We start from the raw sequence: 26,334 nt of genomic DNA on the forward strand, positions 1-26,334 counted from the left end.
GACAAACCGCACCTGTTCCGGCTGTCAACGTCCCAGTCGCCCGCTAGGAGCTCCGGACAATGCGCTGCTCATTCATGGGTGACTTTTCACGGCCGTGGGGGGTTTTAAGGCACACTTTGCCCAGCGACCGGTGATAGCTCGGCGGCTCCAGCTAACAAGTTGACGTGGAGGAGGAACTGGACCCCCCCCACGCCCCCCCCAAAAAAAACAAAACAAAACAAAAAACAAACAAACAAAAAAAGTAGGATTAATTTTTTTGGCCACTAAAAGTTGATTTTGGCTCCTAAAAATGTCTAAATTGACGTATGTTGGTGGCCCAAAAAAATGTCATTTGGGCAACCGGACCTCTTCCAGAGAAGTCCGGCTGGTTTCTGCTGATGTTCCCACGATAACCAGGACCCGTCAAATATCAGAATCGGCATCAGCTTCAATAAATCCATATCGCTCGGCCCTACACAGGACACACGGGGCAGGTTATGTTCCCGCTCACTGTTTGGGCTCTACGGCTGAATGTAAAATACAACGAAGCTGTTAAGTGTCATCTTCTATGTGCAGTCCGCCTGATTTTTATTTAAAGGCAACAGGATGCATACACAAAAGACAGAGAGTGGTTGTAATGGTTAGAGGCCCACAGCTCAATTTACCCTCACTGAGCGTGTCTCTGTTCCTCCTAAACGAAGAAGCAACTTAATCACTGACACTTCCTTTGTCGGCTCGTATTTTGTGAAATATTCGAGCTCACATTTCTGCACAAGCAGCTGAATGGTCGGCTGTCCTTTTGCCAAGCAAAGCCCGTCACTTACTGCAGCTTTTCTGCTGCTGCGCTGGATAATAACACAGGCTGCCCTTCGGTCAACACAAAGAAGTAATGGGCTTTATTGAAGGAGCAGGTGTGTGTGTGAGTGTCTCTGTTAAGTTCATGGAAACAAAATAAACAAATCAATCAGTCCAGTCAGGCTTCCTTTCTATAAATCCTTTATTCAATATCATTATTTTCTGTGTATACAATGGATTGGACACAAACTGTACAGTGCAGACAAACTGTTTGCATAATATGTATGTAAAGGTAACTGTACATTTACTGACAGACAGAATAATCTCCTTTAAGGTGAGCACCAGTCTCAGTCTGCTTTTGGCTCATTGCTGGCAGGGTTTGCACTCGGAAGATGCAACAGGTGGTCATTTTATTTAGTCCATCTGCACACATTAGTGTAAATAATTCTAACTTTGCAGACAAACGTACACTTATTATGGGATGTCCAATAATTCTAGACATTAATTTCTGTAAACCCTACAAGTGTCCTACCCTGTATTGGAGACAAAACCTGGAAATTAAATTCCAGCAAGCAAAAAGATTTGTTACATGAAGTATGCTGAGAATGAAATGCCGGCGATTTAAGGAAAAAACTGCATCAAGCAGGTTAGCTAACGCCGAGGAGGATCTTTTTCATTAAAGTCAATACAAACCTGAGTTGAGGTTGTTTGATTGGGACGGTTATTAACTGACTAAATGAAATGGATGCAGCAAAGTAGCAGCCGTGATGAGAACTGGTGGAAGATTCTAAATGCAAATAAAGGTGTTCCAGTGCTTCCTTCACTGTAGAATACACCGGTCCGTCCTTCACAAAAGGAAACGATGCTGTCCAACAATTCCTTGGGGCAGCAGCATTTGAAAACAAAGCTCCATTCACAGCAGAGGCGTGTTAACAGCCACCGCTGCACGACGACCTCTGGAAGTGGCTGGTTTTGTCCCCACAGATTCTCCTTCACGCCTTTCCTTGAATTCATGAAAGTCAAGGAAAAATGTTAAGTAAAAAAAGTGATTTTTCAAACATGGTTCCTGATTGGCTCCACGTGCCACAACCCAGTGGGTGATTGAAAAAGAAAAATCTGCTCAATCTTTAATGGAAAAGATCCTCCGAGTCTATTGTGTTTTTGATGCTCTACACCTCCTCAACATGATTTCCGTGTCTAAAATGATTGTCTGCCATATTTTCAAGACCATTACACAGTAATCGGGAACAGCTTCCTCTTTTTTTAACGTCCAAAATAACTTCCTGAGCTCAAAGAAGCAGCAAAAGAGAGCAAACAAATTCCTTGTTTTTGTTTCTTAGCCGACAGAATTAAGTATTCATGCTTAACTGTGGAGGTATTTTAAGTGAGACATGAATTAGTTTTTAGTAATCCTGTTGTCCTCATTTGTGGGCACCAAAAAGTATAGTTTCCTTGTCTGAAAAAAATCCAAAAATTCAATAAAAAAAATCCCCAAATTTGTCAGGAAAATTCTTGTCAATACTGTCAAAAAGAATCTTCCAAAAAAATCTAAAAATATCTAAAGTGATCACATATATATCAGTAAAACTCCTGATATTTCCTTTAAGAACATTCACATAAAAATCAACCAAAATCCAGCGAAATTCGCTGGATTTTGGTTGATTTTTATGTGAATGTTCTTAAAGAAACATTTTTAAACATTTCTTTTTTCCACCAAAAAATGTTCAAAGATTTCCTGAAAATGTGGACATCAGAAGTTTCTCTGTGAAAAAATATATTTTTTTTTTCCGCTTTTTCAAACTAAAACGGGCCAATGTTGCCCCTCAGGAGGACACGAGGGTTAAGTCATTTCGACACATTTTTCCTTTGCGTTGTTATTGCAGTGATGGATGATGACGGAAAACAGTTTGTCTTGTAGGTTGTTTCTAATGCCATGGCAAGCAAATGAAAAATATGTTTGCGCCGTAGCGTCTCTGCTCGTGCAAACCGTTGTCAGGAATGAGCCAGAGGCAGAGTTTCACTGGTGCTACGCTGTAAATGTTTGTTTTGAAAACACATTTCCTACATTACCACATGCATTAGCCCCCCATCATCCTTCCTCTTTTAAAATCCATGCAACAAGTGGGAAACAGTCCAAACGGAGAGAGGAGGAGAAAAGAGGAGGTGGGAATAAGTTCTCTGGCTGCATGATTACACAATGAGCAGAGAGCAAAAGCTAGCATAGTTACAGTGAACAGAAGATTGGGGATCAAAGGATAATTGAAAAGTAAAATAGGATGAAGAGTGTGTATCTGCTGTGTGTGTGTGTGTGTGTGTGTGTGTGTGGGATGAGAGTGTTGGTAGGAAGAAACAGCTGGGAGGAGAGCGCGTTTACTGTCTCGTTTCAGATTCGGATGTAATAAGGCAGTCTTTTGTAAGAGGAATAAAGTGGAACGGGGAAAAGAATCGGCAAAGAAAACCTGAGGGAGACGAGCTACATCATGAGTGCAGTGCCGACCATTCCACGTTCCTGTGTCTAAAGTGCACCTGCACTGAGGTGGTCGGGGCCACCAAAGCTTTTTTTTTTTTGTCTTATTATGTCTTGTGTCCATTTTGTGCCTTCTCGTTGAGAGCTACAGTTCATGCAGGACAGAGTAAGATGGCTACATGTGTACCTGCCAGAGGAACAGGAGTGGTGCTCGTGCGTGGAAATTAAAAGTGACCCATGTTGTCGTGATTGCTCGCTTGTAATTAAATCAGCCGCTCCCTTCCTGTGCAGAGCTCGCCGTTAGATATTTCATAATTGTAGGCCTGGTACCTGGCTAACCACCAGTGGAGGGAAATCTCTCAGGAGACGCTGACAGTAATTGTGCCTTCGCTGTTTGAACCGGGAGCTGTGATTACCAGCCTGGAAACACGACTGCAGCACCGTCTTTGGTCAGTAGCCAGGAAACCGGGCCCTTTTTCTCTGGCCTCAGCCGTCATTAATTCTCGAGCACGTCCCACAGATCTTTAATAGTTGCTTTCACAGGATGGGAACCCCACTGCTAACCTAACAAGCTGGGCTCTCTGAATGGGAAAAGATTTGACGCCTTTGTTAGGTTGATCTCTTTCCTCTGCCGGCAGTGTGGGACAAATGAGCTGCTTGATAATAAAGAACCAACTGTATCTCCTGACGCAACAAAAGCATCGTCCTTTACGGTGGGATTCATTCCTGGTGGACACGGGCAGCTGAGACAACACGTTAAAAAAGGAGTTTACAGACCTGATTGTCAGGGTTTATTTTCTACTTTCTTTTTTGCTAGCAACCCCTAGTGTGACACAACATGAAGTCAATAAATGTTACATCCACATTTCTTTGACGCGAGACGAGCACAACATCTTCCTCATCAACATTAGACAGAACAGAGCCGAAGTCAAATCGCTCTGAGGATTGGGAGATCTCGGGTAAACCCTGCCGGATCCCAGGAAGGCCGAGTGTTTAACACGAATCTACAGCCGTCCCGGATCTCACATCTCCAGCTCGGCTGAGGATGAGAGGCACTCACACAGTTAGCAAATGTCTTTTTTTTTTTTTTTTCCTCAATAAATCTCTTTTTTTCTGATGATTCAACATCTGGAATATATTTCACAAGTACCTGCAGATTATCAGCATCACGATCAGAACACTTTAAAGGCTAAATTCGGATCTTTTTTCCCTCTTTCGAAACAGCATTTAACCCTCCTGTTGTCCTCAAAAAGCATAGTTTCCTTGTCTGAAAAAAATAAAAAAATTCAGCAAAATAATTCCCCAAATTTCTGAAAATTTGCAAAACCTTCAGGAAGAAAATTTCAATAATTCCTCAAAAGGTTTATTTTGAAAAAAATCCCCCAAATTTGGCAAGAACGTTCTTGTAAATAATTTTAAAAAATGAGTAAAAATCTTCCAAAAAAAATCCTAAAAATATCTAAAGTGATTCAATATGTATCTGTAAAACTTCCAATATTTTCTGGAAGAACATTCACAAAAAAAATCAACCAAAATCCAGCGAATTTCGCTGGATTTTGGTTGATTTTTTTTGTGAATGTTCTTCAGAAACATTTCTAACATTTCTATTTTTCCACCAAAAACTGTTTCACTGTGAAAATATACATTTTTCCCCACATTTTCAAACTTTAAAACGTGTCGATTTTGACCCACAGGATGACACGAGGGTTAAGGGCCACATCACGTTGGACAGATTCATGTAATGTGGCGGACATCTTTCAACGCAAAGGCACCGAGCAGCTAACGAAGGAGAGAAAAATGTTGTGTATGAGAGGAAAAAAACGGAGAAATGTCAATTAGAAACACTGTGATCTGTCTGGTGTTTTCACAGTCGACTGTACGACACATTACAGCGTCGTTTCACCTGCTGCGTTACCTGTTGCCGAGGCTGGGGAGGCCAGCGCTCGTTTGATAAAAGACCCGCGAATTTATCGGGTAGCCTTTTGTCTCGTCGCTCTTTTGTAGTCGTGGTAAAATCGTCGGAAGGTCGTTCATCCTCGGCGTACAGGACGGCGTTTCAATCGTGAGATTAAAATGCAGAGCGGCTGCTTTGCCCAAAATCTGCAGCGAGAGAGATGCACAGTGTCTGTTTTCATCGATTAAAAAGCTGCTGTTGTCCTGAGCCTGACAGAATCTATTAATTTGCGTCCGCCTCGTTGTCGTTAATTTGAAGTGTGGGATCACAGTATTAACATCTCCTCAGCGATATGAGCGACTACTGCTGGAACTTCTTCGGGAGTTAATTGGCGTCTCGTCCTGCTGTCAAGGAGAGATGAGTAAACAGAAAAGTCTGGGCGCCGAACAGGATTCGAGTCCACAACAGATTGCTGACTGTCACAGTGAGAGGGCGAAGCACGGGAATCTATTTGGTTTCATTTCTTTGATTTTCTACCTTGTACTCGAGCTGTCTGCACTAACCCATAGATCAGTGTTTGGATGCGACGACAGCTTTATTCAACACTGTCATCTATGTTTGCTATTTAGTTTGTGGCGGTTTTCTACCAGAAGCCCGTTTTCTAGAGCTTTTAAGTAAACTAAACGTATTTTATAGGCCATTATGTCGGTCAATGTAAAGCCACTATGGGTAATTGTGATCTTCTGACAGTCTACTGACACACAGATCTCCAATCAGTTGTGGAAAGAAACGACAAGAACTCAATTTTAGATTCTGATTTTACATTTTAAAAGTCAGAGGATAAGCCTTTGTCTCGTTTCATATGAGATGGAAGAACCTCCACCAAAGTCCGATTTGACCTCTAAACGTCTCAAAGGGTGTCTTTTAAATACTTTTGGAGGCAAATGTTGGAGAAAAATCAGAAAAATTAAGATAGACTTATGCTGCAGAACTTCTCCTATTTACTACCTTCTTTTATCTTGCATCCCTTTGAAGGCGTGCACGACCCTTAGATTGAAACCTGTTGAACTAAGCTTTGAAACTGCAAGTAAAGCAGCTAAAACTACCTTCAGATTGAGCAGGTGCAAATGCATATCTGCACAGTGAAGCATTGAGGCTCTAACACTTTAAAAATCTTAAATAGAGGCATACATACTGGTAAGGTGTGATCATGAAATTCAAAGTCTGCGCCTGGAAAGAGTAAAAGCTGTACCTGAGTACATATAATTGTTAGACTTTTCAATTTTTTGTACAATGTTCTTGCCAATTTCAACAACTTTTTCATCAGCTTGGATCGTTTCTCCTCATTTCGGATCATTTTCAAGTCATTTAGGACAAATTTCATGTCATTCTGGACTAATTTTCTGCAATTATGGATAATTTTCAAGTCATTTTGGTCAACTTTTGAGTCATTTTGAACAAGTTTTCAGTCATTTTGGGCAATTTTTGATTCATTTTCATAAAGTTTTATGTCGGCTTGGATCGTTTCTCATCATTTTGGATAATATTTGTGTCTTTGGGATAATTTCCCAGTCATTTAGGACAAATTTAATGTCATTCTGGACTAATTTTCCGTAAATATGAATCATTTTCAAGTCATTCTGGGCAGGTTAATATATAATTGCGGGACTTTTTGTAACATAGTTGACATTTTAGTGATATCCAGTCATTTTTTATTCATCAGTGATTGTTTCCATAATAAATAATTCTGGAATTTGTAAAGACATGATCATAATGAGCATTTACTTTGAGTAAAAATGTACGCAAGATATATCCCATGGACTTCAAAAGTCCCTCAACTATATATTGACCCACCTGATTTAAATTTAAGCCATGCAGCAGTTCACTGTTTCAAGTACTCCTGCCACGTTTGTAACGCTTTCTGGAACTCGTGGTCTTGAAGCACCATCTGCACTGTCAAAAAAGTGATCCCTGAACTTGAATTTCACTTTGAGGAAGAAGTTACAAAGCTCTAGATCTGGTGTGAGTGGGAAGCTACGATTGTGTCGGTGCTGCAAAAAAAAAAAAAAAAAAAAAGTCCAGTGCCTTTTCAACACGTTGTGAGTGGGCACGTCTTGGCACAACGGCACAGTTCAGGTTGTTTGCACCAAATGTTCGTCCTTAGACGCCTCAGGACGTTACAGTGGAACTCTGCTTTGACAGCCCGATCCTTGGGGACGAATTCCCGGTGCACAACCATGCGAATGCCAAACAGAGCCGTGAGCATCCTGATTTTCTTCAATCTTTAAGACTGCCGAAGACTATTTGTAGCCGTCGTCACAACTCCCATCGCCAATGATGAGCCTCGACATAAATGTTGGGTTTGTTGGACACAGAATTTGAAGTGTGCTCTCCATGCAAGTGGAATAAGACTCCCATTGAGCGTTTTAACCCTCGTGTCGTCCTGCGGGTCAAAATTGACCCGTTTTAAAGTTTGAAAATGTGGAAAAAATACATATTTTCACAGTGAAACTTCTGATGTCCACATTTTCAACATTTTTCGGAATCTTTGAACATTTTTTGGTGGAAAAAAATGTTAGTTTCTAGAGAACATTTATATAAAAATCAACCAAAATCAAGCGAATTTTGCTGGATTTTTGTTGATTTTTATGTAAATATTCTGAAAGAAAATATTACAGGTTTCACTGATAAATATGTAACAACTAGATATTTTTAGGGTTTTTTTTTTTTGGAAGATTTTACCTATTTTTTGAAAACATTTACAAGAATTTTCTTGCCACATTTGGGGGATTTTTTAAAACAAAACCTTAAATGGAAAATTTAAAGTACTTACTGGAATTGTCTTCCTGAAAATTTTGCAAATTTTCAGAAATTTGCGGATTTTTTTTGCTGAATTTTTTTTTTTTTTCAGACAAGGAAGCAATATTTTTTAGTGTCCGTAAACGAGGACAGCAGGAGGGTTAAATGTGGCAGGAGCACTGGGAGTGGGGCATCACTGCACAACTCAAATTAGTCCCTGGAGCAATCTATGTTGCTTTTGACACTTATATTTTACAGCTGATATTCAAACATGAGACTTTCACTGGATTAATACAGTTTTAATTTCATAGACGATCTGAATGCTTCCACTGCTCCTGGAGACCTGCGGCAGAACATCATCGTCCAACCGGATTAGAAGGGCTTTTGGCTTCTAAGGAATCAGCAGACCAATGAAAACAGTCAAAAAAGAGGATCAAATTTTACTCATAGTGGCTCTGACATCATTTACCCTGTGTTCACTTACCCTCATTCCTACCTAAGTCCTCGGGAAGGCAGCGGAAGTAAAGTCCTCACGACTGAGGACACCATCTGCATTCAACCTCCTTCTACGATATCTGCTACTCTATGTAAACACTGACTGCTACCATGCCTCCTATGACTCTCCGCGTTGCTACAAACAGGGAATCTGTGGAAATCGTGGCGTTTTCGGCACACCGATTCGAGCAACCTGATGCCAAAGCGCTTCGTTCGTCGACTGATCTCCTCCTCTCCTGAGCTACACTTGTGTCCGTGACGTGGAAACCATGGCAACTTGACGGGAAAGTAAAACAGAAACTAAAATCAGGTTCGTATCTGTACAACAACGTAGCTCGATCATCATTAGTGCTTTGTGGGTGCAGAGTAATAAGTAACAGACAGATAGTCATACTGAAAGGTCAGACATGCTTGAAGCTATGCGGTCTCAAATCTTTCAAACATATATGATCAAACTGAGGGGAGATCTACAGGTGTGTTTACCTTTTGCACTTCATTGTCAGCTTAGTACAGAACATCCTGTGCCAAATCCTGATCGATCGATGACTAAGCATCCTCTGACTCATTGGTGTTTAAAGTATTCTCCTCGCCTGATGTTTGCTGATGTTTTTAATCTGCTCTTTATTTACTCTGAGATCGAATCCGAGTGGTCGATTTTGGGTGGGGTGGGAGGGTGGATGTGTGCGGATGTGGCCACCGGCGAGCGAGCGTACCTGGGAACAGAAAACAGTGCTATCAGGAGGGAAACGTGGGGCCTCTTACAGTCTCACAGATTGTCACAGAAAAATACCGGTGAGGATGGCGTTTTTTTTTTTTCTCAGATTTTCGTTTGTTTCGTTAATATTCTCAAGAAGTCCTTTCGTCTCCCATGCGAGGTCACGCCACTGTCCCAGTTCAAAAATATCTGGCCGGCACTGACCTGACTTTATCGTCTTCTTTCGGTCCCTGCGGCCTCCCCGACGCCAGATCTGTCCAATAGGGAGGGAGGAGAGGCGGGACGTCGCGGCCCCACTGCTGACCAGTCAGAACTGAAGCCGTTTGTTTTGTTACCTTTTAGTTGCAGTTTTTGTTGTTTGAGAGCGCAGCAGTGGGGCGAGTCCGAGGCTTGTCCAGCCAGGGGTGGGCTAAAAAGAGGGGTGGGGTTATGTCTCCTCCTTGTCGGGTTTGTTGACTGGTTTGCCGCCGTTCATGACCACCGGTTCGCTGGTTGTGCTTTTGGAGGGCGGGCACACGGCGAGCTTAGGCACCGCCTCTCCTACGTCGTGCAACGAAGGCTCTCGGTACATCGCAACTAGAAGGGGATGGAGGATGAAGAAGATGTGTTAATATTAACGCTTTCAGAAAACGGCATTTAAAAGAAGTAATCTAAACCAGGGGTGTCAAACTCGATTTAGTTCAGGGGTCCCATTCAGCCCAATATGGTCTGAAGTGGGCCGTAAAATCACAGTATAACAACAGATAAATACCCACGACTCCAAAGTGTTCCTTTGTTTTAGTGCCAAAAAGTACAATTCTGAAAATGTTCACATTTAAAGTGAAACAAAAAAACAGGACAAAATATTACAAAAATGAGACACAAAACAACAAAAAAGAGACAAAGTAGACAAAAAGTTACAAAGCGACAAAAACGAGAGAAGACAACACAAATGAGGCAAAAAATGACAAAAGCGAGGCAAAATGACAAAAAGTAGACAACACAAGCAAGACAAGTCAGACAAAAAACAACAAAAACAAAAAAATTCCAAAAATGAGACACAAATTGATAAAAACAAGACACGAAACAACAAAAAAAGAAACAAATGACACGAAATAAAACAGAAAAGAGACAAAAAATTAGATCTAAAAGTTACAAAGCCACAAAACGAGACGGAAAACTACGCAAATGACACAAACGAGACCAAAAATTACAAAAGCAAGAAACAAAATAACAAAAAAGTACAACACGAGCGAGACAAAAGTCAGACAAAAAAAACCCGAAACAAAAACACAATATTTCAAAAAATGAAACACAAAATGACAAAAGAACAATGCGCAATCTAGTGTCTTACTTGTCATGGTCCAGAAATTATTTTAAATTTATAATTTTACAAATTTACAATCTGCAGTTAATGTCTTCTGTGTAATTTTTACACTTTGAGGGCCGGATTGGACCCTCTGGAGGGCCGGTTTTGGCCCGTGAGCCGCATGTTTGACACCCCCGATCGGAACCAAAAGCGTTACCTTCTATAGGTTTAGGCAGGAAGTGTGCAGCTGGTTTGGTCTTCTTGACCCTGTTGCCCTTCATGGCCTGTCCCTCCTTGTTGAGGCCCAGAAACCAGGCCCGACCCGACTCCTTCTGCCTGTAGAGCATCGAGCTGTAGATCACATAGTAGTTCTCGAACACCGACTCCTTAAACTTACACTCTGCTGTAAACAGTTCCTGAGGAGACACACAGACACATAAAGAATCGATTGTATTTATTGTTTGACGAGTTTCCGGTTTTTCTCCGCTGACAAATTAAACAGTGATCTGACTGATTGCCAGGGTGAGAAAACGCTCGTGCACCGCGTAGACCTGAAGAAACAGTAAACAGACACTGATGAAATAGTTGGAGGCATAATTGCATCTCCACAGGACGCTGGGATCACCTGCTCAGTGAGAAAATTCATTTACAAATCCATTATTTTCTCCTTTTAATTCAAGAGAAATAAAGAAACACACCCAAACAAAACATTTTCTTTGTTTTTAATAAATACGTCCATCAATACAGAGCGGGGAACTGCAGCAATATTAATGTTTTATTGGGCACAATTTATTGTGTATCTATTTTCTACTTCAATTTTAATCATTTTCTGTTATTTGTTTGTATAGACAGATTCAAAGTTAGTGTCATCTGTGACGAGAAAGATCATGGTTTAACTGTGAAATAGTTTTTCTCTGAGATATTATCGCAAATTGAGTATGTGTTAATGCAAAAAAGACATTTTAGCTGCTGATACTTGTTTTGTTGACATCAGGGTGGGAACCCCAGAGTAAATCATAATATTTATCACGATGCAATATCTGTGCAGCTGCAGGATAAAAAATACCAAAAAAAAAACAGGAATTATCTATTTATTTACTACATTCTGGTGTCGGCGAATGTTTGATTTGTCATTATTATTCAATTTTAATGACATATCAGTTCAGTTATTTGCTAGTTTATTCTTCTTCACTGCTAGTTAGTTAGCTTCATTTGATAATCATCCAGACAATTCCATGTTATCCGTGAAAACCCCCACTTTTATCCATGTGCTAGCATAACTGCACAAGGGTTTTCTAATCATCAATTAGCCAATTAGCTAACGCAATGTAGCATTAGCACACAGGAGTGATGGTTGCTGGAAATGTTCCTCTGTACCCCTATGGAGATATTCCATGAAACATTTCCAGCTAGAATAGTCATTAACCGCACTAACAATGTCTAGACTTGATTTCTGATTCATTTATTGTTATATTTAATTTCTAAGTGACCCCAAACTAGTGCAGTCATGAACTAGTGACCCTGCCATGTCAAACTTGTTGCTTGGAGTGCTTTTACGTTTTAAAATAATATTGATATTTGGCAGCAGTGTATCGATAATTAATCACAGGAGGATGTGATACGATATAAAACCATAATGCTATTTTGTCGCACCCCTTAATTGATATTATCTGGCTCAGAAATCCATGATGGAATCCTCGGGCGAAGCTGGAATGATTTATCTGGAGTGGCATCTGATATTGTAACATAAAAAAAAACAAAACGGAAAGTTGGCGTATCGACCACAAACAGACATGTAGGGGATGCACAGCAGTGACTGGACGATGCACTGCTCCAGCTCATGTCGCTCTCCGTATGCACACCAACAACAAACTAAACAGATACAAAAAAAAAAAAAGCAGATTGATTCCGGCGACACAAAGCCCCAAAAGATCCCACCTTCCCACCCACATCAGCTCCACTGTTATGTGTCAGAACTCTTTTCCATGGGTGCCGGCGCCTCCAGCGGAGCATATTTCAGCGCAGAGACAAGGTGTTATTCTTACTGGGAGAAAAATCGTCTCTCCCTTGCGTCCCCTTGCACTGCCGAGTCCCAGCATGTACGAAAGGCAGCCCCAGATAAAAACACTCTTCTTTTCAGGGAGGTCACAACCGAGGCAGACTCCAAATTCCAGATTGCGCATCGGTGAGCTGCAGTTTCTCAAGCAACACTTATAATGCATCTAAAAGCTGTTGTCAGTGATAGAAAATTTATAGAAGGAATTTTCCACTGCCTTTTTTTTTTTAAGCGATGAATACGGCATGAGATCAGAAAGTAAGCTTCCCCAGTAGGGCTGCAAAAGCACCGAATTTCATCATCAGTTAATTTCCGATTAACGGTTTTGTTCAGTGAAATGTCGCTGTGCTTCATCGGGAGATGAATTTAACAGATCATGAGATTGGGTTAAGTTGGTTCCGGCGCTATTTTTTGCCAGAGTTGTGAGGTTTAAATCACATTCTAGCGTCTTAATTAACGTGGGAGAAGCGGCTCTATCTGTTATGTTCTTTTACGACGTGAATAAGATGAAATTACACTCCAGTCTTTGTGGGGAAATTGGACTATTTTCAGTCATTATATCAAAACACAAAAAAGTGATAATTGGTGCATAAAGATTACGTGGTTTGTTGGGAGAGCAAAAGCAAAACAAAACATTTAAAAACTCAGAGGCAGAGAAATGTTTGGTGGATTTGTGGGCAGAAATAGAAGGATTTTCCAGGTCTGAAAACCAAAACAGTGAGCTAAAAGAGGCTAAAAAGTTTCGTAGGACTAAAATGAATCACGTAGTGTTTGCTAATTAGTCAAAAAAATATTGACAACAGGTTACATGGTTTATTGGGAGAGCAAAAGGAAAACAATAAGAGTAAAACACTGAGGCAGAGAAATGTTTTTGGCCAGAAATTCAAGGAGTTTCTGAGTTTGCAAACCAAAACAGTGAGCTAAAAGAGGCTTAAAAGCTTCTTAGGGCTGAAAGGAATCACCCAATGTTTGCTCATTCTATGTGGCTGTGTGAATGAGAAGCATTTTTTTACATTATAATTAGTTAGGTTAGTTTGGTTTTCAGACCAGGAAACTCCTTTTATTTCTGCCCACAAACATGTCCCTGCCTCAATGTTTTGTTTTGTTTTTTACTTTTATTGTTTTGCTTTTGCTCTCCCAATAGAACATGTTACCTTAATGGTCCAATTATCACTTTTTGTGTTTTGATGTGGCTGAAAATAGTCCAATTTCCCCACAAAGACTGGAGAGCAGAATTAGGTTAGTTAAAGCTACCGTTGTCAATATTTTTTGCACCAGTGACTAATTATAATGTATAAAGTGCTTCTCAGCAGTGATTCCTTTTAGTCCTATGGAGCTTTTGAGCCTCTTTTAGCTCATTGTTTTGGTTTTCAGACCTGGATACTCCTTTTATTTCTGCCCACAAACACACCAGTTGTTTGCTCTTGCTCTCCCAATATCCCATGCAATATTAATGTTCCAATTATCACTTTTTGTGTTTTGATATTATGACTGAAAATAATCCAGTTTCCTCACAAAGACTGGAGTGGAAAATTAGGTTAGTTAAAGCTGCTGTTGTTAATATTTTCTAGACCAGTGACGACTAATTATGACGTAAAAAGCTCTTCTCATTCACACAACTAACACTACGCGATTCCTTTTAGCTCTGCAAAGCTTTTTAGCCTCTTTTAGCTCATTGTTTTGGTTTTCAGACCTGGATAATCCTTTTATTTCTGCCCACAAACATTTCACTTCCTCACTATTTTTGACTCATTGTTGTTTTTCTCTCCCAATAAACAATGTAATCTAAAAGGAATCACTGTTGAGAAGCACTTTTTACATCATAAATAGTCACTGGTCCTAAAAAATATTGACGAAGGCAGCTTCATGTTTATTCCCACTCGTATAAGAAGAATCTCCCATTTTTGGGGGCAACGTTTGATCATTTAGCGTCCACGTCGAGATGTGTGCTGCAGGAATAACTAAAAAAACAAACCCCGGTGTTAATAAACTGCGCCTCATATGGCTGAGAAGGCTCCTGCCAACCCAAACAATCACCCCCGAGGTCCCCAGACCCCCAGATCGGGAAGTGTTTGTCTAGACTGTCTCTTATTGGCTGTCGTGGGCCTCTCGCCAGAGCCACAGACGCATTGTCATTCCACTCAGGTCTGTCGGTCCGAGTCTCATAGCAACATGAGGAAGAGAGAGGCGACACTGTAGCCGTGGCAACCAACCAGTGCCGAGAGGGAGGGGTCAGCGGGCGGGTGGGTGGGGGTGTGTGTGTGTGTGTCTGAAAACACACAAACACTTAGTGATTTAACACAATAATAAGGTGTTACATCGCATGCTCGACCACATCCCCTCATGCTTACATAGGAAGACACTCGGTAAAGGCAGGGCTGGGTGGCACCGATGTGATCCGACGCTCATGCACACACACACATGCACACACTTGTGGCTCCAGGGGATGAATGGAGGGCGGCGCAGGAGGGCTTGCTGGGATATGAAATGTGACTAAATGATTGGTTGGCGACCAAACAAGACAGGTGATAATGAATGAACGCTCTATTTATCGGCGATGTCAGCGACACCCACACACAAACACGGCAAATCAGACCTTTGGTAACCATGGTTTTGATCCGTACGCATCCATGGAGCTTAATATTTTTGTCATTCTCGGATTAAATTAACTCACCGATATATATTTAGTCTCGACCCGCACCCCGGATTCATTATTCATTTGTTAAGGAGGGCGATCGTGTGCAGAGAGCGTTTGCCAGACGCTTATTAATGTTGGTCAGTGAGGTCATACATCATTTAACGCTGCTGCTTTTAAAATAAAAGATCTTTGATGTTGCGTCTGAAGCGGCGGCGGCGTTTATTCCAGAATGAATTCAGAGAGAGAGAGAGAGAGAGAGAGAGAGAGAGAGAGAGAGAGAGAGAGAATAAGTGAACTGTAAGAAGGGCTCGAGAAAGAAAGAAAAAGCTCACAGCCCGTACAGGTGAGTCATTTCAACAACACTGCCTGCCTGAGTGTGTCTCTGTCGTCATTTCTAAATAGCTATGTTCACAAGCTGCCCACAGAGGAGAAGACGGGGAAGAAAGAATGAATGAAAGGAACGGAGGGCGGGGTGGTGGGGTTGGAAATTGGGACATGAAGGAGAGGGGAGAGAGAATAAATCACCAAGAGAGGAGGACGACGCCTCCTGATTGGAAAAACAGCGGGGGATTCTCTCTCTCTCTTATCTTTCTATTTCTCTCATCGTTCTTCTGTTTTTTTTCTTCCTTTCATTCTGTCATTTCTCTGCACACACATGCGTGCACGTTGTTATCTTTTGAATTACACACATGCATGCATGCCAGGCTGAGCCGCCGCTGTTTGTCTGCCAGCCGTAATCAGACCGAGGAGAGCCCATTAACATGTTAAACATCCCGCTCCAAAACACGCTAAATTGACACAGGCGGCACTTTGTCCCTCGTCCATTAAAGACCTAAAAATAAGGAATTCAGAAAGCGAGAGGAGGGGGAAAGCAATCTCAAGGCTTGGCACAGCAAAGGCACAGCGCTAATAACAAAACTTGGCAACCAGAGCTTGACGACTGGCCACTGGGAAGTTCCCAGTAGAAGCACATTCACGGTTCAGTAATAAACCGCTATGAATTGATACTGTTCTGGGGTGTTTTCTCACGTTTTCTGTGATTCCTGAAAGCCTCACGGACAATCGGTAACATGACGAGTGGCGTTACGTTCACTGTCCGGGAATTTTACCCTCCTGCAGGTCAAATCTGCCCGGTTTAAAGTTTGAAAATGTGGAAAATAAATAAATAAATTCACAGTGAAACTGCTGATGTCCACATTTTCAACATTTCTGGTGAAATTTTTGAACATTTTTTGGTGCAAAAAAAAGAAATGTTAAAAATCAATAAATCAACCAAAAATCCAGCAAAGTTCGCTGGATTTTGGTTGATTTTTTTGTGAATGTTCTTAAAGAAAATAATAGAAGTTTTAGTGATATATATGTAATCACTTTAGATATTTTTAGGATTTTTTTGGAAGCTTTTTACTTATTTTTTGTAAATATATTTACAAGAATTTTCTTGCCAAATTAGTTTTTTTTTTTTTTGGTTTAAATAAAACGTTTAAAGAGTTATTGGAATTTTCTTTCTGAAGGTTTTGCAATTTTTCAGAAATTTGAAGATTTTTTTTTGCTGAATGTTCTTAAAGAATATATTAGAAGTTTTACTGATATATATGTAATCACTTTTGATATTTTTAGGATATTTTTTGGAAGGTTTTTGCTCATTTAAAAAAAAATATTTACAAGAATTTTCTGACTAAATTTGGGGATTTTTAAAAATAAAACTTTCAAGGGAAACTTTTAAGGAATTATTGGAATTTTCTTCCTGAAGGTTTTGCAAATTTTCAGAAATTTGAGGGATTTTTTTGCTGATTTTTTTTTTTTTTTCAGACAAGGAAACAATATTTTTTGGTGCCTGTAAACGACAACAGGAGGGTTAAAGAGCTGTGACTCCACTGACCAGTGCAACAAGTTCTCCCTTCAACATTTGATTGTGCTCGCTCCTGGCCTGAAGACAGACTGATTGATTAATTGACTGACCGTCTGAAGCTCATACTCAACCAGCTGCTTGTGTTTTTTTTTTCCCCACTGCAGGGTCTGATGAGATTGTAGACGATCAGAAGACAGCAGGCTGAAGACACGCCTCTGAACTGACCACGTTGCACTACGACAAGTCTGAAAAACTGCTTTCAGGTTAGCAATTGTTAGCGACACCAGCTGATAATGCATATTTTATAGAATATTTCTGGCAGTCTAAGGGGTGTTTTATTTTGAAAAATGACTCGATCGTCTTCCCTTCACTTGATGTTAAATGAAGCCATAAATCTGCCAAAATTAATAAATAACAAGTAGACGTCAGAACCAGCTAAATCATGAAATGCGACTGCAATTGAAATGTCCAAATGGGAACTCAAACCAGTTCAGTAAACAGTAGAGCTGGACCCGAATATCCCGAATATCTGAATATTCGTTCGCTACGGCGGTATCCGGATATTAATTTTGGTATCCGAATATCCGGTCGGACGTTACCGAGCGGAAAAAATATGCGGCGTTACTGTCTTCCCTCCGCCTTCGGCCCACATCGGCCCACATCGGCTCATCCCGTCCTGTGATCACATAAACATTCATGTTTCTTACCACCACCCGACTGGCCAGGTTGCTGCCGACTCTGACGTCACGCTTTACATCGTTGCATAAACACAAGACAAGATGCTGAAGACCTCCGCTGTTTGGGAATTCTTCAGTTTAACTGAAGACAAAACGAAGGGAAAATTTGGACCCGGGAGACCAGACGAACGGATCCGAATATTTGGGCCGTCTCCGCCACAAGCCGCCGCCCCCGCCTTCGGACTTTCCGAATATTCGGATATTCGTCTTTAATTGGGCCCGAATATTCAGAGGCCAGAAACCACTATTCGGGCCAGTCCTAGTAAAAACCCATTCAGCGGCACTTATCTAATGAGGCCGTTTGCACCATTGCTGCTGCGACTGACTTTGTCAAAGTGAATAAAATGTAAACACCATTACCTCATAATTACACAGCAGCAGCCTTCCATTCAGCAGGCAGACGAGGCGAACGCTTCTACCACTGCTCTACAATGACTTTAGGGTGTATAATTAAACCATGGTATGGTCTGATAAAGCGGTGAAATCTGATGCTAAGCAACAAATCAGTCCCCGTGGCAGTCCGACGGCGCGCTGTTCTACACACATTCAGTGTTTAGGCAGTGAAGATATGACTTAATCAAGTCTGTTCTTTCATATGTCAGCCTCACAAGATTCCAAACATCCAACAAATCCTCAAAACTAAAACACTCTCACTGCCGGAGCCTTCCAAATTACTCATTTTTGTGTTACCAGGACGAAATTACAAGCCAATGAATTCCCTCACAGATGACTGTTTTCTATCACTGCAGATGAAATAGGTTGGATTTAGGCACATGATCGAGGTAAAGATTGCAGATGGCAGTCGAACAAACACTAAGCCCACTTTTCGACCCCTCCATCCACACAGACCTCCTCTCTAAAAGGAGTTAAAATAACGTTTTCTTGACACATCCTCGTCTGAATGTCTCCGAATGTCAAATTGTTCTCGTTGAAAGCGATGAAAATATTTTCAGCTTTTGTCGTAAAGCCGAACAAACATTTTTCTTCAATGCTGGCAGTGCTACAGACCAATCTGCCAAAGCTTTCTTGTTTCAAAGTTTTTTGAAGACACCTGGTTGTCACTATTTTCTTCTCATTGTTGCCAAAGATCAGAAGCTGTTTTTAATTGCAGTTTGCTTGGAAGCAGCTAATTAATGGTAAAAAATGATTAGTTTGTTGTTTAATTTGTTCAAAACTGGGCTAAAAACGTACACTTTCATTATATATGAGTGTGGGGACGCCTCGTTTATACTCGTCCCCCCTCTTTGACGTTTAGTTTCTCGCGACTCGATGCCACCGAGCTCAGAGAAGTTGTTTTTCATCCCGGTGTGTATGCATATGTGTTTGTTTGTGTGCTCTGTTCAGCGAGTGGGTGTGTTTGTTTCCAACACTAGTTATTATCACAGCGCTAATTACCCAGGGGGATTGTGGGTAAACAAATCATTCTAAAGAAAAGAAGCCCACAGAGAAGAGGAAAGAGGAGGAGTGGAAAGAAAAGCGCTGGCACAAGAAAACAAAAGAGTGAAGAGTGCGGTTAGAGACGAGACTTGAAAGGATGTCCTCCAGCCCGGCAGACTGAATTACAGCATAAATCTGGCTCTGATCACAGCACTGCTCTCAGCGTGGCAGGAACACCACAGTGTTTCTCTGCCACTTCAGACCAGCACACCTGATCCAAACGCTCGGCGGTGGAAATGCGAGGCTCCTAATTGGATCAGGTGTGCAACAAATCACAGAGCTTCTGAAGGACCTGTTGGGAGACAGAGGTGCCGGGCTGAATTGGAGGAGACTTTCTGTGAAATATCAGGTGTCAGACAAACAAAAGTTACACGGTAGTTAAATTACATCCAGAATAAAGATGTAAGTTGTGTTTGGGGCTCTGTGTTTAGCCTCTCTGTCAGTGTTTAGCCTCTGTCAGGGCAGGATCTTATTTAGCTTTCATCTATTACACACCAAAAACAAAAGGTCACACCTGGATTTAATGAAGCAAATAGGCAGCTAATACTCAAAGCTAAAGGCAGTCCAACAAAATATTAGAGTGTACGACTTCTTTTGTGGCTCACACTAAAGCACGAGCAGCGATGGCACCACTGGAGAACAATTTTCAGGAAATCACCTGCTGATGTTAAATTAAATGCTACTCAGTAAAATTAGTGTGAATTTTAGGTTTAAAATAGGGCAATCAGTCATTTCTAAATTACAACGATAAATGAATCACTTTCAGAATCAGTTTCACTTAACATTTGTTCTTATTAGATTCCTGATTCTCTGGTGATTTTTTTTTTTTTTTTTTATCACGTGTGGCTGAATTACTCCAATATTACAAACGTCACTGTGTAGCGCTGAGTAGTTTTGCAGTGTCTGTGTAGGTTTTCATTCATCCAGGTCATGGTTATAAACAACTTTGGATAGTTTTGAAGTGTTTCGAGCTGGTGTGCTCCAGATGCAGCAAGTGGCACATTTAAGCCCTCCGAAATGTGTAATTTTGATAGAAAGGAATGACTTGAAGGGGCTAAATCAAAGACCAGAGAGGGACTTGAGTTGATGCATCACACTGCTGCCGATGCTGGTGTTCTCTCCCAGGAAGCTCCAATCTCCACATTTAGGGAATTTCAGGACATTCCCGTTAAGTGTTTAAAGATTTGGGGATGTCCTGCTGTCAAATTAAGAGCATGAGCTTTACTGGTGATGCATAAATGCCCTTCCTTCTAACAAAATATGCACAAACCAGGCATGGACGGTGCAGAGAAGACGTCCGTTGTGGTTGTTTATTGCTGCTTAAGGGCTTGTTTGTATTTTCAGTGAAATGCACGCAAAGAATTTCCAGATTTTCATGGCTTCCCAGACATTCCTACACTAAAGCAGTGACCTCAGTAAAGCCTGTGAAGGTTTACAGTGTAGACTGTTTTCATGAGCTGTCACCGTAGAGAAAGTACAGGTGTATTGATGATGGTTGCATTCCAGCAGCTTCTACTCCTCTGCATGCTGGTTCTCTCTTATTACTGGGACGCTTAATGGAAGCAAGCGCTCGTTAATTCCACCTGTACTTACCCTACTGTGACGAGTCAAAATGCCCGCCGTGAAAAGGTCTATTAGGGTCTGTTTGGGTAGATGGCATTTGCACCAAAGGTAATTATCCGCAGGAACCTCCCTGCATCTCTTTTTGAAGAATTAATTTAGGTTTGGATAGGATCTCCCCGCTGCAGACACGGTGACCTCAGTGAAATAGACGAGGGAGTCTGCATTTACTGGTCTTTGACTTTGTGGGATCGTCCCTTTTTCTATTTTATCCGCCGCTTTCCGCTAAAGAGAAGTGTTTGTTTATTGGAAAAAAGGCTGAAACGCATTTGTCCAAACCTGCTATTTCAGTGTAAAGTGTCTCCTATGGTGCTTCAACGTCGTGATTCACAGAGTGGCGTCTCTGAAGAGGCTCGCCAGTCACTAATTTATCCTCCAGTTGCCAGAATGAGTGCACGCCTGTGTGGATGTGACATGGCTCACACGGCCTGCCACTCCTTTTCCTTCTCATCTTGCTGGGTGGAGACATCACAGGACTGTCTGAGTGCTGCACCGAGCGTGTTGTGAATGGAAGCACACGCCTCTGTGCACAGACACACGCACAAAAGAGCATACATAGAGGGCACATGTTTGTGGAAAACATCCCGTTCTGAGAAAACACGCCGTCGCCCTGAAGGAATAGAGCTGTGTGGAGAAGGTGAGAACGGAAAAGACACATCTGCAATGTAGAAAAGAATGAAGCTACTGCGTGTAGCTTTAACCGCTGATTAACTGATTCGTTGGCCGGTAGAATTATTAATTGATCAGCAACCATTCTTGTGTTTTCACATGTTAAAATTGGACGCTTTTTGTGCCTCTTCAAACTTAATATCTCTGGGTTTTGGACAGTTTGTTAGGAAAACAAGACACTGGAACGTGTTACGTCGGGCTCTGGGAAATTAAAATGAGCAAATTTCATTCATTTCCAAACAATATGCAGACAAAATATTTAATCAGAAATGAAAATCATATTTAACTGCAGCTGTGGAGCGAAACGCAAGATTAGCTCTTAAGTGGCAAACATGCAGAATCGGCGAGCGGACCGACTGGGTTGATTTTAAAGTGTTTAACTACACAGGAAACGACGCATTAAGCAAAATATACTTTCTATTGAATAAGATATTAAAAGACACTGTTCTTCCACTAGGAGACAAACAGAAAAGGAGTTGCTTATAGGTGGGAAAACATGAAAATTAATTGGGATTTATGGCAAAACAGATGTTGAGAGAAACATGTGGCTGGTTGGCATGTTTTCATCTGACCAAATTCTTATTGGTTCGGCCGTTTTAGTTCAGGGGCCACATTCAAATAGATAGATAGATACTTTATTAATCCCGAGGGAAATTCAAGAATACAGGCCCAATCAAAAGTATTGATGGTGTTGCTGCATTTTATTTGCACGATTGCTACATAAACAGCAAATTGTGCTGCTTATTAAATGCTAAAACAGCACTAAACAAAGTAGAGACTTAGTACATTAAAAAAAAGTGTGTGGTAAGGACTGGAGCCACACCAGTTTGTGACTCTCAAATGAAAAGTGAGCAACTGACAGAGACGTATGTGTTAATTTCGCTTGTATTTACCAGTTAGATGCTGTTACTATTACCATGATTTGAATGTGTGAGAGTCAAGTCTTTGTTAGTTCACCCTTTGACGGACAAAATGTGTCAAAAATGGCCCAAATCCAAAGGAAAATGAGTGTCTCCTGACCCACAGTGCGCATCAAAGGATTAATACAAATAAAAGTAGTGACTTTGTTCCATTGGATGGCGTTTTTCCACAGTGTGGCATCAAATATTTGGTTTTCACACATCGAGAAGATGAAAATTTATGTAATCTTCCTGGGCTAAGAAGCGGCTTTAGAAAATCTGAGCCGAAATGTTTTAAAGCCAAGGAAAAGTCGTGCCTTTTTAAGGGGACAAACTGCCTCAGTGAAGGACCGCGCTATTTCCTGACCCAGACGCTACTTTAAGACCGTATTTTTCTATGACCCAAAGACACCTGGACTGAAAGGGAAGTGAGAAGTGACTCGAGGTAAAGTATTAGCAAAGAAGAAGAAAGAGTAGCAACAAGAGGATGAAAGGGACGGATGGGGATGGAGTTGAATTGATGGTGTTTGGGCTCACAGGAAGTACCCAGCAGACAGACTGGGGCTCTAGCAGTCTGAGTCACTGGGGCCGGCGTGGAGGAATACATTTCCATTTCTAATCTTGGCTGCTGGACAGTCAGCACTATTTGGATTTCAAAAACAAGCAGATTTCAGGGGGTTTGGCGCCGTACACGAGCCCCAGTCATGATCGAGATCTCGACTCAACACCGCACGGCAGAGATTCCCATCAGGCGTGTTTGAAGGTGCATGAGAGTATCTGCTTTGAATGAGCATTTGTGAGAAAATATTCGCTCATTGTGTTGCGTTACAACAGGAGAGCCTCGTAAAAGAGAAGCATTTCTGTCCGTCACATCGCCTATTCTCCTTTCGCGTCTTGTTCGTGCGCTCGGAATAACGGTAGGACCAGCAGTGATAGTGGTGTGTTACAGGAAATGTGCAGCGATTTTTGCCGAAAAACTCAATTTCCTCTTTCACCTCTCAGCTGCCGTCCTCACGCCCACACCTACCCGACAACCCTGATACACCCACGACGCAGAACACACTCGTCACTCTTAGTCTCATTCACACACACACAGTCCCAAACTCATCAGCACTTCTTCTTCTTCTTCTTTTTTCTTTTTTTCCTTTCCCTCCCCAGCATGCTCCCATAATTATCACATAGCAGCTCATTGCACACTGTGCCATCTGTTAGCCGAACACATGCACGCCCCCCCCCCCAACCCACACGCGTGCACAACCACACACTGCCAGATGCTGGGGATCTGGGATTAATAAGACCTACCGTGTATAACTAAGTTTGCAGCATATCATTAACAATTTGCAATAAGAGGATAAAGGATCTCGCTGAGCGCCGAGCAGCGTAATTTTAGGAACAAGATAAGAGGACAGAATGCACCATAGAAGGAGATTTTGAGAAAGAGGTAGGCTCTATAGATAGCATAGATATGAGGAGCAATTTAGGAGACAGCAATCTCCCTTTTTTCTTACTCTTTTCTGACATTTACAGCCTAAACGGTAAAAAAAAAAAGTCAGATAATAAAAAATAACAAGCACATCTCATGCTGAGTGGATGAAGATTCACCTTGTGAATGTGATACATCCGAATGAAAATGCATTAGACCATATTAAAATAATTAACGTGTCTTCAGAAGTGCCACCGCCTGGTTTTTAGAGTGACAATGAGATGCATTTATCATAGCATAATAACACACACAGGCTGTGAAGTCATGTCAATCGCTCTGGCAGTCTCACAATCAGGACTGAAAATGAATGTCAAGATATTTTTTTTTCCCTACCTATCACCGACTTGTACCGCTCTCAGTATTCAGTACATCGTGTTCTGATTGTAATGAATACAGTGCAGTCACAGCGTGCTTAAAAAGGCCGAGCTAAAACGATGCGCGCTTATGCTAGTAATTTCAAGCTACTCGTTTTCGCTCCCGCGTGTTTGTCCCTTTAGTTCAGCTCATTTGAACGGGCTCAGGGGTCACCACATGAATGTAATCTGAGGAAAAAGAGCAAACAACAGAAGATACAGCTACAAGGAGAGGGAATGTAGAAAGTGTTTTGGACAAAAGGGGTTAAAAGACAGCTAAACTGTAGTTACAGGTCGGCCTGGATGATTTAAAAATCGCGATTTGCAGCAGCAATACATACTTCATCGATAGCAATAAGAAAACAGATCAATATGATGTTTGATAGTTTCATTTAAATGCAATGAAAGTACAACACAAAAACTGCAAAGCTCTGCTGCACGAACAAACCCCAAGTTTGCCTCTTTATGTTAACATGCATAAAGGTGAAACCGTTCATCTACTAATTTTAATTTTTATGTAAATGTGAAAAAGCTACTTGTTTTTTCTCCGGCATGTTTGTTCCTTTAGTTCAGCGCATTTGGACAGACTCAGGGGTCATCAAATTAATGTAATCTGATGAAAACAAGCAAAAAACAGAAGATACAGCTCCAAGGAGAGGGAATGTAGAAAATGTTTTGGACAAGAAGGGTTAAAAGACAGCTAAACTGTAGTTACAGGTAGGCCTGGATGATTAAAAAAATAGCGATTTGCAGCAGCAATGCATGCTTCATTGATAGCAATGAGAAAATAGATCAATATGATGTTTGATGGTTTCATTTAAATGCATTAGATGCAAACCGCAGTGAAAGTACAACACAGAAAGTGCATGAACAAACCCCAAGTTGCCTCTTTATGTTAATGTGCATAAAGGTGAAACCGTTCATGTACTAATTTTAATTTTGATGTAAATGTGAAATAGCTACTTGTTTTATCTCCCGCTCTCCTTTAGTTCAGCTCATTTGGACGGACCCAGGGGTCACCACATGAATGTAATCTGAGGTAAAAAAGCAAAAAAAGACGATACCACTAGGGCTGCAACTAACGACGCGTCGACGAATCGTCTGAGCACGATACGTCATCAAAAGCGGAAGTGAACGCGCAATGGAACAGAAATCTCCATCCGACCGGAGTGCGGAACAGGGACGGACATCGGCGCTGCATCGCGGATGTCCGCGTTTAGATACAGCTGTATAGTAAACGCTGACATCCGCGCTTATGATAGATCGCGGATGTCCGCGCTGCATCATGTGTACATAATATATGCACGATGCAGCGCCTATGTCCGTCCGTGTTCCGCGTTCCGGTCGGACGGAGATTTCTGTTGCATTGCGCGCTCACTTCCGCTTTTGATGACGTATCGTGCTCAGACGATTCGTCGACGCGTCGTTAGTTGCAGCCCTAGATACAGCTCCAAGGAGAGAGAATGTAGAAAATGTTTTGGACAAGAGGGGTTAACAGACGGCTAAACTGCTACTAAAAAAATGGCGATATGTCACAGCAATTGTACTTCATCGATAGCAATGAGAAAATAGATCGATATAATGTTTGATAGTTTCATTTAAATGCATCAAATACAAACCGTAATGAAAGTACAACACAAAAACTGCACGAGCAAAGCCCGAGTTTGCCTCTTTGTTAATGTGCATTTTTTTTAATAAATGTAAAATATGCTACATTTTTCATTGTTGCGTTCACATTAAATGACTACCTTGATAAATAGGCTGATGTGTTTACATTTACCTTGATGTTGTCCTTGGTTACTTTAAGAATAGGTCATTAAAACAAATCAGTAATTAGCTTTTTATGAAAAATAACCATGATTTTGTTGATCCTGTTGCTAGTACTGCTCTTAGCTAGTCTTTCTTTGTGTTTTTTTTTCTTACTTTAAACACTCGATTAACTTTACTAATCCAAGGCTGCTCGTCTGATTCGTCTCCTTCAACATATTTCACTGTAGAGGTTGAACGAAAACCCAATCCTATCAAACAAACAAGTTGCTCGGTTAACGCGAACGTCGTGAAAACACACAAACCTCACCGCAAACTCCGATAGCACCCTCGTAATGTTTAATGAGCACCTCTGCAGGCTGGCAATGCCGTCCTCACCGCCACTGCAACCTGC

At 41.3% G+C, this 26,334-nt stretch overlaps 1 protein-coding gene across 4 annotated transcripts in view; it reads right to left on the bottom strand.

The window, feature by feature from the left end:
• Window positions 1-958: 958 nt before the first annotated feature.
• Window positions 959-26,334, bottom strand: part of LOC110958397 (fibroblast growth factor 14-like) — an 82,276-nt gene continuing 56,900 nt past the window's right edge. For 2 of the 4 annotated variants that reach the window (XM_051943070.1, XM_022204917.2), the window contains 2 exons: window positions 10,650-10,848; window positions 959-9,720 (listed from right to left, as the gene is read on the bottom strand). In XM_051943070.1, coding sequence (XP_051799030.1) covers window positions 9,572-9,720; window positions 10,650-10,848 — 348 coding nt within the window. In that variant the 3' untranslated portion in view covers window positions 959-9,571. The remainder of the gene's footprint in view (window positions 9,721-10,649; window positions 10,849-26,334) is intronic. The other 2 variants (XR_007939376.1, XR_007939377.1) reach the window with 2 other exon arrangements.

This window comes from Acanthochromis polyacanthus, chromosome 22 (assembly GCF_021347895.1).
Source record: "Acanthochromis polyacanthus isolate Apoly-LR-REF ecotype Palm Island chromosome 22, KAUST_Apoly_ChrSc, whole genome shotgun sequence".
In the NCBI taxonomy this organism is placed as follows: Eukaryota; Metazoa; Chordata; class Actinopteri; family Pomacentridae; genus Acanthochromis; species Acanthochromis polyacanthus.